General features: G+C 44.9%; 2 protein-coding genes across 7 annotated transcripts in view; one reads left to right on the top strand and one right to left on the bottom strand.

The window, feature by feature from the left end:
• L2HGDH (L-2-hydroxyglutarate dehydrogenase) overlaps positions 1-9,267 on the bottom strand; it is a 46,446-nt gene extending 37,179 nt beyond the window's left edge. Inside the window, exons 1-3 of the mRNA XM_073350201.1 lie at positions 8,815-9,267; positions 4,654-4,769; positions 1,019-1,170 (exon numbers count right to left, since the gene is read on the bottom strand). Coding sequence (XP_073206302.1) covers positions 1,019-1,170; positions 4,654-4,769; positions 8,815-8,906 — 360 coding nt within the window. The 5' untranslated portion in view covers positions 8,907-9,267. The remainder of the gene's footprint in view (positions 1-1,018; positions 1,171-4,653; positions 4,770-8,814) is intronic.
• On the top strand, positions 8,563-14,066 carry DMAC2L (distal membrane arm assembly component 2 like). 6 transcript variants are annotated; one of them, XM_073350209.1, is made up of 5 exons: positions 8,563-8,766; positions 10,244-10,354; positions 11,563-11,771; positions 12,612-12,783; positions 13,936-14,066. In XM_073350209.1, the coding sequence occupies exons 2-5, from the start codon at positions 10,251-10,253 to the stop codon at positions 14,048-14,050; spliced, it is 600 nt and encodes a 199-aa protein (XP_073206310.1). In that variant the 5' UTR covers positions 8,563-8,766; positions 10,244-10,250; the 3' UTR covers positions 14,051-14,066. The 6 variants fall into 6 exon arrangements, with proteins under 6 accessions (XP_073206310.1, XP_073206308.1, XP_073206307.1 ...); XM_073350207.1 differs by having other exon boundaries at positions 8,748-8,766; positions 10,192-10,354; XM_073350206.1 differs by lacking the exon at positions 8,563-8,766 and adding an exon at positions 9,018-9,243 and having other exon boundaries at positions 10,192-10,354.
• Positions 14,067-14,598: the final 532 nt, after the last annotated feature.

Here is a 14,598-nt window from a genome sequence, read left to right as displayed (position 1 = left end):
CCCTGGTTCCAAGCCCCCACCAGCTCGCTCCGACGGGCTGCTCTTCCTACAAGCAGTGGACCAAGCAGGCGGCTGCCAAACAATGTTAGAAGGGAGCATTGCGCACCTCTAAACAAGGCTGATCTAGTAGAGAACATGGACATAACAACCAAACAACATTAACCAGGCCAGTGTTAAGTGAGGAATTACTGTACCAATACTCAGGCTTTGTCAACACCAGCACTTTTGTCAGTAAAACTTTTGTCGATCAGAGGTGTGAAAAACAACAATCCCTGACTGACGTAAGTTTCACTGACAAAAGTGCCGGCGTGGACAGTGCTATGTCGATGGGAGACACTCTCCCGATGGCATAGCTTCTGCCGCTCATTGGGGGCGGTTATATTATGCCGGTGGGAGAGCTCTCTCCCTTCGGCATAGAGCGACGACACGGGTGTGACACAGAGTGACGCAGCTGCGCCACTGTAAGGTCTGTAGTGTAGACACAGCCTCAGAGACCACTGCCACGCTTAAAGGAAGCGTGAAAAAGAGGTGTTTAGAAACAATTTCACTGGCCCTCCATGGAAGACATTTGCAATCAGTGCCATAACGCCAAAGCTTAGAGTGTGAAGGAGGCAGGGGAATGTGGTTTTAAATCCTGTTGGGACACTTTTAAAAATAACGTTTAACTTAACCCAGCAGCAAGAGAGTTTGAGACGTATGTGGAAGGGAAGGAAGAAAGAGACCCAGTGGGGTGTCCTAATACGGAGTCTAAACTACAGACATTGTCACCTCACCTCAGTACATCATTCCCTTGCAGTGTATGGGCCCAAGGGAGGAATTAATCTGAATTCCTGCAAAAAGATGGCAAGGGCACGCTCATCCTGCAGGATTTAACCATGGCCGTGTACACTTATGTTCACCCCAGAATATTCCCTTGGTGAAATTACCACAACAGCGTGTGTGGTACTGTTATGCTGTATACATCAGATAGTCACAGTTTCCAAAGTCAGAGAGAGAGAAGATGCAGCAGCTACTGTACCTTGCCACACTGTTTGTATGGAATTCCCTTTCGGTCACAGTACTCATAGCATAGGGCTGCACCCTGCACGCACAATTTAGCTTTCAGAGATCCAGGTGTGTAGTAAATTCCACTATGAATAACACCACTGTTATGTCCACTCTGGTGGCAGGCTAAATAAAGAGAGAAGTTATGCTATTAAAATACATGCTCCACATATCTTAGATTTTATACACTACCTTCATTCTTTCAGTCATCAGAAAAATGATCAATTTAAGCCTGTGCCCTAGTTAGATTCTACAGTAATAAATATCTGAATGCAGTAACATACCACTCTAGGAGATTCTTCTCCTCCAAGCTGTTTAGATGGCTGTGTAGGAAACAGTCAATGAGAGGGGCTGCAGGGAGCAGTCAATCAGGGCCCAGCAGGCTCATATAAAAAGGAGCTGAAAGGGCTGGACAGATGAGTCTGCTTGCAGGGTCCAGGGGAGCAAGAAGAGGTGCTCCTGGCTGGCTGAAGGGGCTACAAGGGCTAAGGCAGGTAGTTGCGGGCAGGGAACCAGGGAACAGCTTCTGGCCGGCTATCAAGACTCAATTAAGATGGACTACAGGGAAATGGCCCAAGGAATTGCAGTTAGTTAGAGACATGGCACGTAGCTGCTACTTAGAAGATCCCTGGGCTGGGACCTAGAGTAGTGGGTGGGCTCAGGTCCCCCACTCCCACAGCAGCCAGTGCGGAAGTGGTTGTAGACAGGCCCAGGGAAGGGACTGTACGTGGAACTGTTACTCCCTGGAAGGGAGCTGAACTGAGACTGAGCCAGCTGGACAGTCGGGCTCAGAGGACTAAAGGGAAGGTGAAGAGCCTCAAGCGAGGAAGCCCTGGGGGTGCAGTGCCATCCCAGAGTAGGAACCTTCACACATAAGCTGACCAGCTAGGGTACTGAGATAGGCCCTGTTGGTCAGACTGAAGACTGGAGCCTGGGGAGGGCTACAGAGACATTGCCAACGGAGGGGTACCGTGATAGGCTCTGCTGGACTGTGAAAGGACAGAGTCCAGGGAGGGCTACAGGACATTACTGAGGGCTTTGAGACACACCCGGTTGGACAGCGTACTGCAAAAGGGGTTTGTTGTGTTTGTTTGCACATAGATTGTGGGTGACTTGGCTGAAGGGCTGAGTCACCAAAGACCCTCCTGACAAGTGCAGAGGTGGATAGGGGGCACTGTGAGCCAAGAAACTGAGAAAGCTGCAGGCACTCATACACTGAACCAGGGGGCGCTCACAAGAGGTGGGTGCAACCCCCTTACAAACCCCAATTGTGTACACATCAGTCCAGACTTTCTAAATGTTAACAAAAAGAAAAGGAGGACTTGTGGCACCTTAGAGACTAACCAATTTATTTGAGCATGAGCTTTCGTGAGCTACAGCTCACTTCATCGGATGCATTCAGTGGCTGCTACTCTGAAATCTGATAAATGTTAACACTAATTCTTAAAATGAAATGATCCTATAAAGCCTCACTGTACTCCACTACCAGTATGATCCTGAATATCTCACATACTGGCAGCCCTGCTTGTCTCTGCAAAAGGCTTTCAAGCATTTATGAGCTAGGCCTGAGTGTTACTTTCTCTCTCTTTGGAAATGAAATGGAGGAGAGAGAGAGGCAGGTTCCAAGAGTACTTTTACTGACCAAATTTAATTTCTTATTCAAAAAAGGTTATATAATCTCCCCCTTAAAATGTTGGTGTCCATATCTTATGCCCATTCACTTACCCACACAACTGATACCATGAGTCTTAAGAGAGGAGGCTAAGACAAGGGCATTAAATCCTTTAATATCTAAATTGCCTATATAGCAACAATGACCCAGCTGATGTGTCTATTTAAGGCATTCAGCTGTTTCAGCATTATCCACACACATTAGGTCACACTATTCTAAGTCAGCAGTTTGATTTACCCTCTTTGGAGTCCTCAGGCCCTATGCTACGTGTTTGGGGGTTTGATCATTAGCAATGCAGCTGTATTTGCAAGTTCTTCTTAGCTGAAGAACAATCAGCAAAACAAGGGTGCTTAGTCTTTCTTGTTTCAAAGTCTGGATAGAAAACAGGCCCTGGCTTGTCTCAAGGTTCCAAGTGTCCTTTTTTACCAGCTGTGGTGTAAACAGGCACAAGTCCCATTGGCAGCACTAACCAAACCCTGCAAGTAGTCACTGGAATAATTATTTTAGCTCTTGACTTTCAAAGTGAGACTACTGCATGGACCACCTATGTTAAGAGCCAAGAAACTGGTGAAAATTACTAAAAAGTTATCATTCCCAGCTGTTTGAGGAGGTGCCATAGGTATGGCTGTACATTTGTCGTAGCATTTCTTTTAATCAAAAATCATTTCCCATGATTTTTTATTAAAAATGCCATGACTAAGAGAGGGGTCCCAGGCAGGGGAAGGAGGCTGAGAGTGAGCCTGTCCTGCATTCACCCGTAGGACGGAGGGGCCCCAGTGGTACAACAACACAGTATGCCAAGTCGCAACGCCACTCACTCAAATTTGGCCTGGCTGGCCCCCCATCGTGATGGCAGGGCAGCTGGGCCAAACCTGAGTGGTGCTGCGACCCAATACACCAGGTCAAAATTCCTGGGCCCTACCCTGTGGGACAGGGGCCACAGAAGCTGCCACTGCAGGGTGACTTTATTAAAATCACAAACACAAGTCACGGACAAACAGGGAAATCATGGTATCCATGACATTTTTCCCACCGTGACAAACCTGCAGACCTAGCCATAGGCCTTCCTAGACTTATGATTTTCCAGTTACGGTGGTACATCACAGGGGTAGGCTCCACAGATACAAACAGCAACTTTACCTTTTGCATTGATTCAGCTGCACTGATGTCATTTACCCCTGCACATAACACAAGAACTAGGCAGCAGGTTTAAAACAAACAAAAGGATGTATTTCTTCACACAACACACAGACAACCCATGGAACTCGTTGCCAGGGTATGTTGTGAAGGCCAAAAGCATAACTGGGTTAAAAAAAGAATTAGTTAAGTTCATGGAGAACAGGTTCATCAATGGCTATAAGCGAAGACGGTCAGGGATGCTCAAGTATCCCTAAATCTCTAACTGCTGCAAGCAGAGACTGGATGACAAGGGATGTATCACTCAGAATTGCCCTGTTCTGTTCCTTCTCTCTGAATCATCTGGCACTGGCCACTCTCGGAAGACAGGATACTGGGATAGATGGACCATTTGTCTGACCCAGCATAGTCATTCTTATGTTCTTCTGACTAGCTGGGGCAAATCCCCAGTCAAGATAAGGCCAAAGACTCATCTAAGGGAGCTATTATGCTCTTCCTCCCTATATTTGCATAGTCCCTTGACAGGACTGCATTGTGAAATTATTCCAAAGGGGAACCCTTCATTCATTTCAGATAGATGGGCAGATAGATACTGTTTCCCTCTCATTAAAAGAGAGTCTCCCACTTTTTTTTGTTAATTTTTTCTCAATTCAATACCCTAAAAATTGCTATTTTAGTGTGTATGTGTTTTTAATTAAAATATCTTACAGACTGACACCAGGAAACCAGAAATAAGCAAGGGAAGAAAATGCAAACTTCTTTGTCACTCTCTGATCCAGTGGATATCATGGATATCATACCTAACTCCTTCTCCTTTTCCAGTACACTGAACGTGAGCGATGGGTGTCGCAGAACGAGCTCTCTGGCAGACGCAAGCCCCACAATTCCACCGCCAACAACCACCACGTCAAAAGTGCTATTTAAAAAAAAAAGGGGGGGGGGGTCATGTTGTAAATGCTCACTAGCTACATGCTTCACATTTACATGGAAAGAAGCTTCATTTTAGCAAATTAACGTTGGACCCCTTTACAAATGTCTTCTTGAAGACCCACTTCTTCTGAAATGCATACAAGAAGCCAGCTGACTAAGTCATCCGCTGATTTACCTTTGATTTACCTCAGCTCGTTTATGCAGAGGAAAGGTGCGGAAGGGTAGGAGGAAAGAGGGGTGTGTTTTAAAAAAAACAAAACAAAACAAAAAAACCCACCTGGAAGTGAAGCTGGAAATTGCTGTGTGAGGAAGAGTAGGGAGTTAAAGGGTAACAGAATACGCAGAGAAAATGTATAGTTCAGTGTAAAAAAAAAAAAAAGAAAAGAATAAACATCTGTAACTAACAAGGCATATGTCTATATTCACCCTGATCACAATACTTGTCTCATTTTGTCCAAGCTTCATCTGTCTTAGTGTTTTAGATTTTATGTTCTCCAGGACAGGGCCTGTAGGTGGAAAAGCACCTAGCACATTTTGAGTACTAGCACAATAACTAATAATTAAGAGTACAGCAGACTGTCAAACTGTTTGCTCCTCCCTATTTTGATAGATGCAATTTTCCCTTCAGTGACCTGGAATCAGCAAGTCCAAGGCTCCAACTTGACAGTGTCAAGTCATTCTTCATGAGCATTCAGGACATCCAGATTCTCTGTTCATGAAATAGCTACCATTTAGCCAGGCAGGAACTGTAGAGCAGACTCACAGATGAAGCCACAACCACAGATCTTGATCCAGTGCTGAGACCATCTGAATTTAATATTGTCTCATTGTTTCTTTGTAACCCCCCCCCATCTGTGTGTACTCACCTGTGGTCTCATCTTATACTAAAGATTGTAAGATTTTCAGGACACTGTCTTTTTGTTTGGTGTTTGTACAGTGCCTCGCTCAAAGGAGCCCTAAACATGTACTAGGACCCCAAGGCTCTACAATAATACACATAATAAATAATAATAATTTTAGGACTATGTTCATAATGAACTCAATTAACAAGGTTACTCTACTCTGACTCACAACTCTCCTGAACGCTCTCATAATTCTCTCAGGCAGCAGAATACAGTATAACCATTTCTTAAATTACATACAAAGTATATGCAATACAAGTAGTAAATTCTTCAGAGGAAAGAAATGTCCTGATCAAATATTTGTTTAGAGTTTTCAATGTTGATAAGTGCCAAGTGATGCACATTGGAAAACATAATCCCAACTATACGTATAAAATGATAGGGTCTAAATTAGCTGTTATCACTCAAGAAAGAGATCTTAGAGTCATTGTGGATAGCTCTCTGAAAACATCCACTAAATGTGCAGCGCTGTCAAAAAAGCAAACAGAATGTTGGCCATCATTAAGAAAGGGCTAAATAAGATGACAGAAAATATCATATTGACTTTATATAAATCTATGGTATGCCCACATCTTGAATACTGTGTGCAGATGTGGCCGCCCCATCTCAAAAAAGGTATATTGGAATTGGAAAAAGTTCAGAAAAGGGCAACAAAAATTATCAGAGGTATGGAATGGCTTCCGTATGAGGAGAGATTAATAAGACTGGGACTTTTCAGCTTGGAAAAGAGACGACTAAGGGGGGGATATGATAGAGGTCTATAAAATCATGACTGGTGTGGAGAAAGTAAATAAGGAAGTGTTATTTACTCCTTCTCATAACACAAGAACTAGGGGTCACCAAATGAAATTAATAGGCAGCAGGTTTAAAACAAACAAAAGGAAGTATTTTTTTCACACAACGCAGTCAACCTGTGCAACTCTTTGCCAGAGGATGTTGTGAAGGCCAAGACTATAACAGGGTTCAAAAAAGACCTAGATAAATGTAGGGAGGATAGGTCCATCAATGGCTATTAGTCAGGATGGGCAGCAATAGTGTCCTTAGGCTATGTTTGCCAGAAGCTGAGAATGGGTGACAGGGGATGGATCATTTGATGATGACTTGTTCTGTTAATTCTCTCTGGGCCACCCGGCATTGGCCACTGTAGGAAGACAGGATACTGGGCTAGATGGACCTCTGGTCTGACCCAGTATGGACGTTCTTATGTTCTTAGAGCCATTTGAGTTTACAGTGTAAACCCTTACTGACACTGAACTCTTTAAATCAAGATTAGCTTTCTTTCAAGAAGAGATGCTGTAGCTAAACCAAAAGGTACGGTCTTGATGCAGGAATTACTGGGTGACCTATGTTATGCAAGTGGTCAGACTAGATGACCAAGATGGTCTCTTTTGGCTTGACTATGGACACGGTCCTATCAGCAGCTAACGTAAATGCATTATTGGATTAAATGGAAGGCCCTCTCCTGCTGTCTCTGGACTGGTGGCTCCTGTTACTGAAATATATACAATGTGAAAAGTGCCTCACATTAAACAAGGATGAGTCGAAATTCAGATCTAACCTCGAGATATGGACACTGGGACATAAAAATGTTTCATGTTTCCGTACTGCATGTCCATGGACCAACAGTAGGTATTACTTTACAGCAGTGGTTCCCAAACTTGGCTTGCAGCTTGTTCAGGGAGGGCCGTGAGATGCTTGGTTTACCTGAGCGTCCGCAGGTACGCCACTCGCAGCTCCCAGTGGCCATGGTTCGCTGTTCCTGGCCAATGGGAACTATGGGAAGCAGCGTGGGCCGGGCTACCGCTTCCTGCAGCTCCCATTGGCCAGGAACTGCGAACCGCAGCCACTGCGAGTGGCCATACCTATGGACGCTCAAGTAAACAAAGTGTCTCACGGCCTGCCAGGGGCTTACCCTGAACAAGCTACGAACCAAGTTTGGGAACCAATGCTTTACAATAAAATCCTATTATGTGAATATGATAGAGTGAGATATACCTGTATCAAATTGTGACCCCATTTATTTTGAGAACATAAGTTTGATGCAGAGTCACTTTGTATCGTAAACCTTCATGTTATATTGCAATCCACATTGTGGATTAGAATGTGGTGTACTGAGGACAGCGCTGGAATTGCAAGCTATCAATTTAAGGGTGGGGGAGGGTTTCTGAATCCAGCTTGCAGCCTAGAGCCTGGATGGCTCTGTAGCAAAGCATGAGCACAGCAGACAGAGAATCTGAAAAGAGCCAGGTGGGGTGAGCTGTGCCTCAGTGACTTAGAGAGCAGCCTGTTTTCTCTCTGTGTGTTTTGAGGTTCGTGTGTTACTTGTTCTGAATTCTAAGAAATAAAGTAGTGTTACATTGCAACCGTCTAGCAACAGTATTTATGTTTTCTATCTCACTTCTGGTTGCATGCTGTGAACATAACAAAGCATCCATTTTGTAATACAGGCTTGATGCCTAATGGAGTGACCATTTCTGAGAAGCTAAGACTAGAGCCCTGTACCCGCATCCATCTGCGATCCGCAAACATGGCCCACGGATACCTTCAGATGTGGATATAAAGCAGATAGCCGTGAATTTGCAGGGCTCTAGCTATGACAGAGTAATCTAGAGCCATCAACTCCAGGTATACCTGATCCCCTGCAACAACGATGCAATATTCTACGCAGTAGCCTGGCCGGGAGCAGGGACTGGAGTTACTCAGCCTACAGCAAACGGCTGGGAGAGCTGCAGCTTCTGTCCCTAGCCAACACGACCAAAGGAGCCAGTGACCAAATTTAGCAAGGCGCAAGATCACGAACACAGCCCGCCCCGCGGCCCCCGGCCGGCCTCTGCACCAGGGGCGAAGGGGAGCAGCAGAGGCAGGCCCCAGCTCGGACTTGCCCCGTCCCCGTCCCCGTCCCGCCAGCCCCCACCCGGCCAGCGGGCGAACGGGAGCCAGCTCGGCTCCGCGGGCGCCGCCCCCCGGCAGGCTCGCCTGGTTCGGGCCAACCCTGACTGAATCCACTTCGGCTCCGTCTACTCCGAAGTCAGCGCGTCCACACGCGGCCCGGTTCCAGTCCCGCCCCTACCCCCCGCCCAGGTTAGCGCCGGGCCGGGCGCGGCCGAGCTCCGTCCCCGGCGGCCTCACCTACTGCGGCGGCGCGGGTGCCCCGCGGCCCGGCCCAGCCCGGTCAGGCGCGCCCGGCCCCAGGCCCGGCCCGCCCGCAGCAGCAGCGGCATCCTGGGCTCGTCCCGGCGGCGGCTCTCGGAGCCCGGGCCCGCCCCGCTCCTCCCACAGCCCCGCTAGCCATGGCGGGCCCCCGGGCTCCTCCTCCGGCCCCCGGGGCAGGGCCCGCGCTGCCTCAGGGGGGCGGGAAGGCCGTGCCCGGCCAGGGCGAGCTCAGGGCAGCCCGCCGCCTCGCCGGGCCAGCCCGCCCCCGACCACTAGCCCGGGCCGGCCGGTCGGAGGCGCTCAGGGCGGTCTCCAGCCCGCCGCGGGGCCCCCCGAGGAGCGGATTCGGCTCGAGCGGGGGTGGGCCGAGGGCCGCGCCTGGGAATCGTCGTTGAATGGCGGGCCGTGAGCGCTGGCAGAATGGGGCTGGGGGGCCAGAAATGAGGCGTGTGGGAGGGGGCTCCGGGCTGGGACTGAGGGGTTCAGATGGCAGGGGATTGGGGTGTGGGCTCTGGGGTGGGGCTAAGGATGAGAGGGTTAGGGTGCAGGAGGGTGCTCTGGGCTGGGATCGATGGGTTTGGAGGGCGGGAGGGGGATCAGGGCTGAGGCAGGGGGTTGGGGCATAGGGAGAGGCTCAGGGGTGCAGGCTCTGAGTGGCACTTACCTCAAGTGGCTCTCAGAAGCAGTGGCACGTCCCTTCTCCAGCTCCTACGCAGAGGTGCGGCCAGGCGGCTCTGCACGCTGCCCTGTCCGCAGGCACCGCCCCTGCGGCTCCCATTGGAGTACCAGAGGGGGCCATTGGAGCATGTAGGAGCCGGAGCGGGGCCATGCTGCAGCTTCCAGTAGCCATGTGGTGCGGCCCTTGACCCCGTGCCCCGGCTGGAACACTGGAGCGGGGCAAACCCCAGACACTGCTCTCCAGCGGGAGCTTGTAGGCCTGCTTAAAACAGCTCACAGGCCATAGTTTGTCCACCCCTGTGCTAGAGAGTCCATTTAGGAGACTTCTCCAACCTGCACTAGCTCTTCTTAGTGGTGTGGCCTGACTAAATTAGATCAACAACAGGTGGTGTGGCTGTGAATATAAACTACTTAGCATTTATTTACATGCAGATGCCATGTGTTTAAAATTTGAAAACAAAATTGATCTTTGATTCCAAGTTGCAGATTTAACTATAACATTTCTTTCTTAGCACTTCAGCATTTTTCAGGCTGCCAGTCAATGGGATGCATCTGATGACATACATTCCTATCTGTAATTGCTAAAACATTAAAAATATCCTCCAATTAAGTGACATAGTGTTATTTAAACAAAACAAAATACCTGTAATATATGTTTTCTTTGTATGTGACTAGTGGCAAGAGGACAGAGGCACCAAACTGAAATTTCAGTAAACCTCTCTTTCAGTTCTACGATGCTGTTGGGAAAGTTCATACAACCAGTGCACAGCTTAAAGAAACTGTCAGCCCCAGGTGCATGCAGGCACTTATGGGGATGGCTGAATGCAGTTTTTAACAAGTAAGAAAAACAGATGTGTTTAATAGTTCATGTGCTAGTTAAAAGCTCTGATGCACATCGCTATATAGCGTGGATAATCAATTAATACAAAAGCAACAGTAGCCAGTTACAAGTCACAGAACAGGAGAGAGTTTTCTCTTTTAAAAGTGTTTTTCTTTTCAAATAGTATGCTGTTGTCAGATATTGGTTGTTTCTTACATTTTCCAGTAACAAAATCACTGATTTACAAAGGAAAGTGTGTGCTTTAATCAGTATGTTGTGGGGTAATTTTATTTATCTTGGTTGAGAGTAGTTAGAATTTAAATTCTAGCTTCATAAATCCCCATCTTCCTTTGGCCTTGATTCCATTAGCATTTAAATTCTGGTTCTAGCATTCTAAATTTCCTTTATGTATTCAGAAGGCGCTCTAAAGAGTTATCTTTCCTAATGTAATTTAGTTGAACTAACAGGTTTTTTGTTTTAAAAAAAGTTAAAATGTAATTATTTCTCTACCAATAACAAATGTCAGACATTCATAGTCTGCATTCAGTCTTCTTCAGCATTCTCCACCAAGTCCTAAGAAGCATCCTCACAGAATAGATCCCAGGATTTTAACTAATTCCTGGGGTGTGTCCCTTTGTAGTACTAGTAAATCTTGAGGAAAGAGATGTCAGGAATGACACATATGTAGCAATCTGTGATGGACTCAAAACTGACTCGGGAGGCAAAATCCCAAACACTGTTGTAAAGCCTTATCCTGGGCTGATGCTGGATATCTCCTGCATACACACTTCTCTGCTTATTTCATGCTTTTGCAATACTTGTGTAGCATTTTCATGCCTACCAAGTAGTTTTGAATTAATAAGGTAGAGCAACTTAATGAGTACATGGGTTGGCAGAGGTAGAATGCTGAGCACAGAGAGAAGGGGAGGATTAGTTCAAGAGAAATACAAGTGACAAATCAGCTAGCAATATTTTTCTTCGTTACATTACCAAAATTTATTTTTCATTTAAAATATAAATTAACACAGGTTACCAGATTTTAAAAAAAAAAAAATAGGACAGACTTAATAAGTTGGTGTAAACCACTGCCCTGGGACTCAATCCTATCTTTCTCTTTTTCTTTCATCATACGCTTAAAAATATTTATTGTGCAGTAATAGGGCTGCAAATGTGATAAAGCTGTACGTTCGTATAGGAAGATCTAAATGTTTGTTCTACATTGACAGGGTAGACTATGAACGTATACAGGCTGTTGGCCCTGATAGAGCAGCTTCTGAATGGCTTCTGCGGTGTGGAGCGCTGGTTCGTTTCCAAGGCTATGATAAATGGCAGCATGACTACAATGGTCTCCCAACAGGGCCTTTAGGAAAATACAAGATACAAGCAATCGATGCCACAGAGTCCTGCATCATGTACAGAGGATTTGATTATTTGGGTAACCAAGACGCAGCTTTGCAAATTATATATTGTCCTTAAAATTCATCCATTTGCATCAAAGACTGAGCGGTTGTGTCTTTTTTTCGTTTCTTTGTGAATCATAGAGAAGGCTTGATTTTTAAAAGAAAAATGTTTGTGTTTTAATTGAGAAATATCAGATTGTACCTCTGTTTTTGCTGGAGATCTCCTTTTAGGATACAGATGGATTGGGAGCTTTGTCAGCCATTACTTGAAGAGGGAAGAGCATTAAATAATTGGAACAAAGCTTTAATAGTTAAATAAGTTCATAGGTCAATATGCATTAATGCAAACCAGGGTTTTAAATTTTCTGTATAAAAAACTTACTCTAAATCATGTGTCAGTTTTTGGTATTTGTGAAGCCATAGTCTTTTCTAGGAAAAGCCAGATAAGTAAGCTCTGCATTTCTAATTTAAAAGAAGCAGAATTTTTAAAAACTTGTTGCCTTTCAGTCATCTTTTACTAAACAAAGAACAAACATGGGACACACACTCTTCTTTTTTCTTTGCAAGTCCTCTTAAATTTCTTGCATAATTGCATTGTTAGTTCAGCACTTATCAGTCATGCTGGGCATGCTGATTTTCTGTCATTTGCCTACTTCCGTATAAAAGCCCTTAGAACCTTAGTCATGCTTTTGTGATTGTGAAGCCAGTGGGATTGCTGCAGAGTAAAGTACAATAATTCATGATGCATTATGGCTCTTCCGTATGCAGGCGTCTGTTGCCACCAGTTTATGGAAGCATGAGAATAAGAACTACAAACTCGTTGGCAGCATCTTATACAGTTTGCTCCTTGTATTATGATTTTTTCTCTTTTCCAGATGGTCTCAGACACGTTGAGGAAATTAAGCTGAGCAACTGTATTTATATCCAGGATGAATGTCTGCAGAGGATCAGTGAGACTGAGAGCTTACAGAAAAGTCTCCTGCGTCTGATGATAATTTCCTGTGGGAATGTCACAGATAAAGGCATCATATCACTCCACAAACTAACGTGAGCCATTGAGGGAATGTCTTGTAGAACACGGCTTTTCTAGCTGTTGCCATATTTGTCTGTTTAGAATAGTATTGGATTACTGACATTCGTTTGTTTGTTTACATTAGATTTCAGTAGTCTTTGACGTACAATGAAAGCAAAAACGGTGTGGGCTGTTCTGAGAAATCAATTTTAGTAGTTTGAATTAACACACAAAAATCTAACAAACCCATTAACCTAACAGCAATTCAGTAAGTAGAACTGTAGGCTATGGTGCTGAAAGTAGGAAGCCTAAGAGTATGTGAATCCTCAGCTGCATCATGTCCTCAGAGTTAACCTTTTTTCACGTCCCCTTTTGTAGGTGAGATTCAGAAATGTTGGTTGCTCAACAGATTACAGCAGACCATGCTGTCCCTGTGCTGAGGCATTGTCTCTGCAAGTGCAGTAGATTAGTACGTTTACCTGCCACCTTTGGACTACTAGGAACTAACCACGCACTTTCACCTTGCTTTCTGCCATTGAGCACCCCATCCCTTTCTCCTCAATGTAAAACAAAAACAAACAAAAAAATATCAACCCTGGCATTTACAACACACTGCACCTCCTATTATCTTTGTTTTCTTTAACCACTTTCCTTTAGCTGTGTCTGATTTAGCTCCTGAGGTCTTTGGGATAGAGGCCTTGTTTGTTTTTCAAACCCTGCATGGAAGGCAGTATGCCAGTGAAGCCCCTATTCAACAGTGCACTCTTTGTTTATTATACAGGAGTATAAATATTGACAAAGTCCTTGCTAATGGTGAAGAGGAACTAGTTTGGCTTTCACGGCCTTAGTAAGTTACTAGGAGGACTTCTGATAGTAATAAAAAGTAAGATAAAAAGAGCAGGATGGTATGTGGGGCAGGGGTCTTGTCTTCATTTTTGTCAGCAAAGCACCTTGTTCACTTTAAGAAATGAATCAATGGAAGCTTGTAGCTACTAAGCACCTCTGAAAACTGTAGGTAACCAATTTTGAAAATATTGGCTCCCTATTAAAAATTCTTTGAAACACCTACACCCCCCCAGAATCTCATCGTATGTATAATTAATTTAAGCATGAAAGTATCTGTGCTTTTGAAATTAATCACTCTGTCTTGTAAAGTAGCCTCTGACTGACTTTTTATATATTTATAGGAACCTTGAATATTTATTTCTGAGTGACCTTCCTGGGATAAGAGAGAAAGAAACTACTGTTCAGATCCTTAAGAAATCAAAGCCATCACTGGAGCTGGAATTAGATTTAGAATAAAGGCATCTTTACATAATTCTGAGGTGTCTTATTTCATAATATTCAGTCTCCTTGAACTATGTGGGTTATATAGTTGTCACGATGCTTATATTTCCTCATGGAAGAAGATCTCTCATCCATAGCTTTGAAGCTATTTAAAAAAAAAAATCAATCTCAATGAAATGTAGTTGAACTTAATTTGTGCTTTCACTTAACTACAGTGAATGCAATTCTGTAAACATGTTACCAATGTGTATGGTGAAGTTTTAGTAAACACTCTTGAAAACCAATTTCAGTCAAATCCAAATGGAAAGAAATTCGGGGTAGTTTTTTCAAAGACAGGCTCTGACTTTTCCAAGGGACTGCAGCTGGTAGGCCGAGCACGGTTGTCCTGTGAAGAAGCAGGTTTTCTTGTGGATGCCGTTGCACCAGCTATTGCTTTAAACCACTTTGGGCTTAATTAGGCCTAGTACCTACCACTGAACAGGTTTGGGTGCACTTCATGAAATGACTTAATTTAGTAACAAATAGTTTATACTTGTGCCAAGTTGAGAGAGGTGGTCTGCCTT

Source organism: Lepidochelys kempii, chromosome 6 (assembly GCF_965140265.1).
Source record: "Lepidochelys kempii isolate rLepKem1 chromosome 6, rLepKem1.hap2, whole genome shotgun sequence".
Lineage (NCBI taxonomy): Eukaryota > Metazoa > Chordata > Testudines > Cheloniidae > Lepidochelys > Lepidochelys kempii.
Note: the sequence above shows the minus strand (reverse complement) of the source record. Positions and strands in the feature narration are given on the sequence as shown.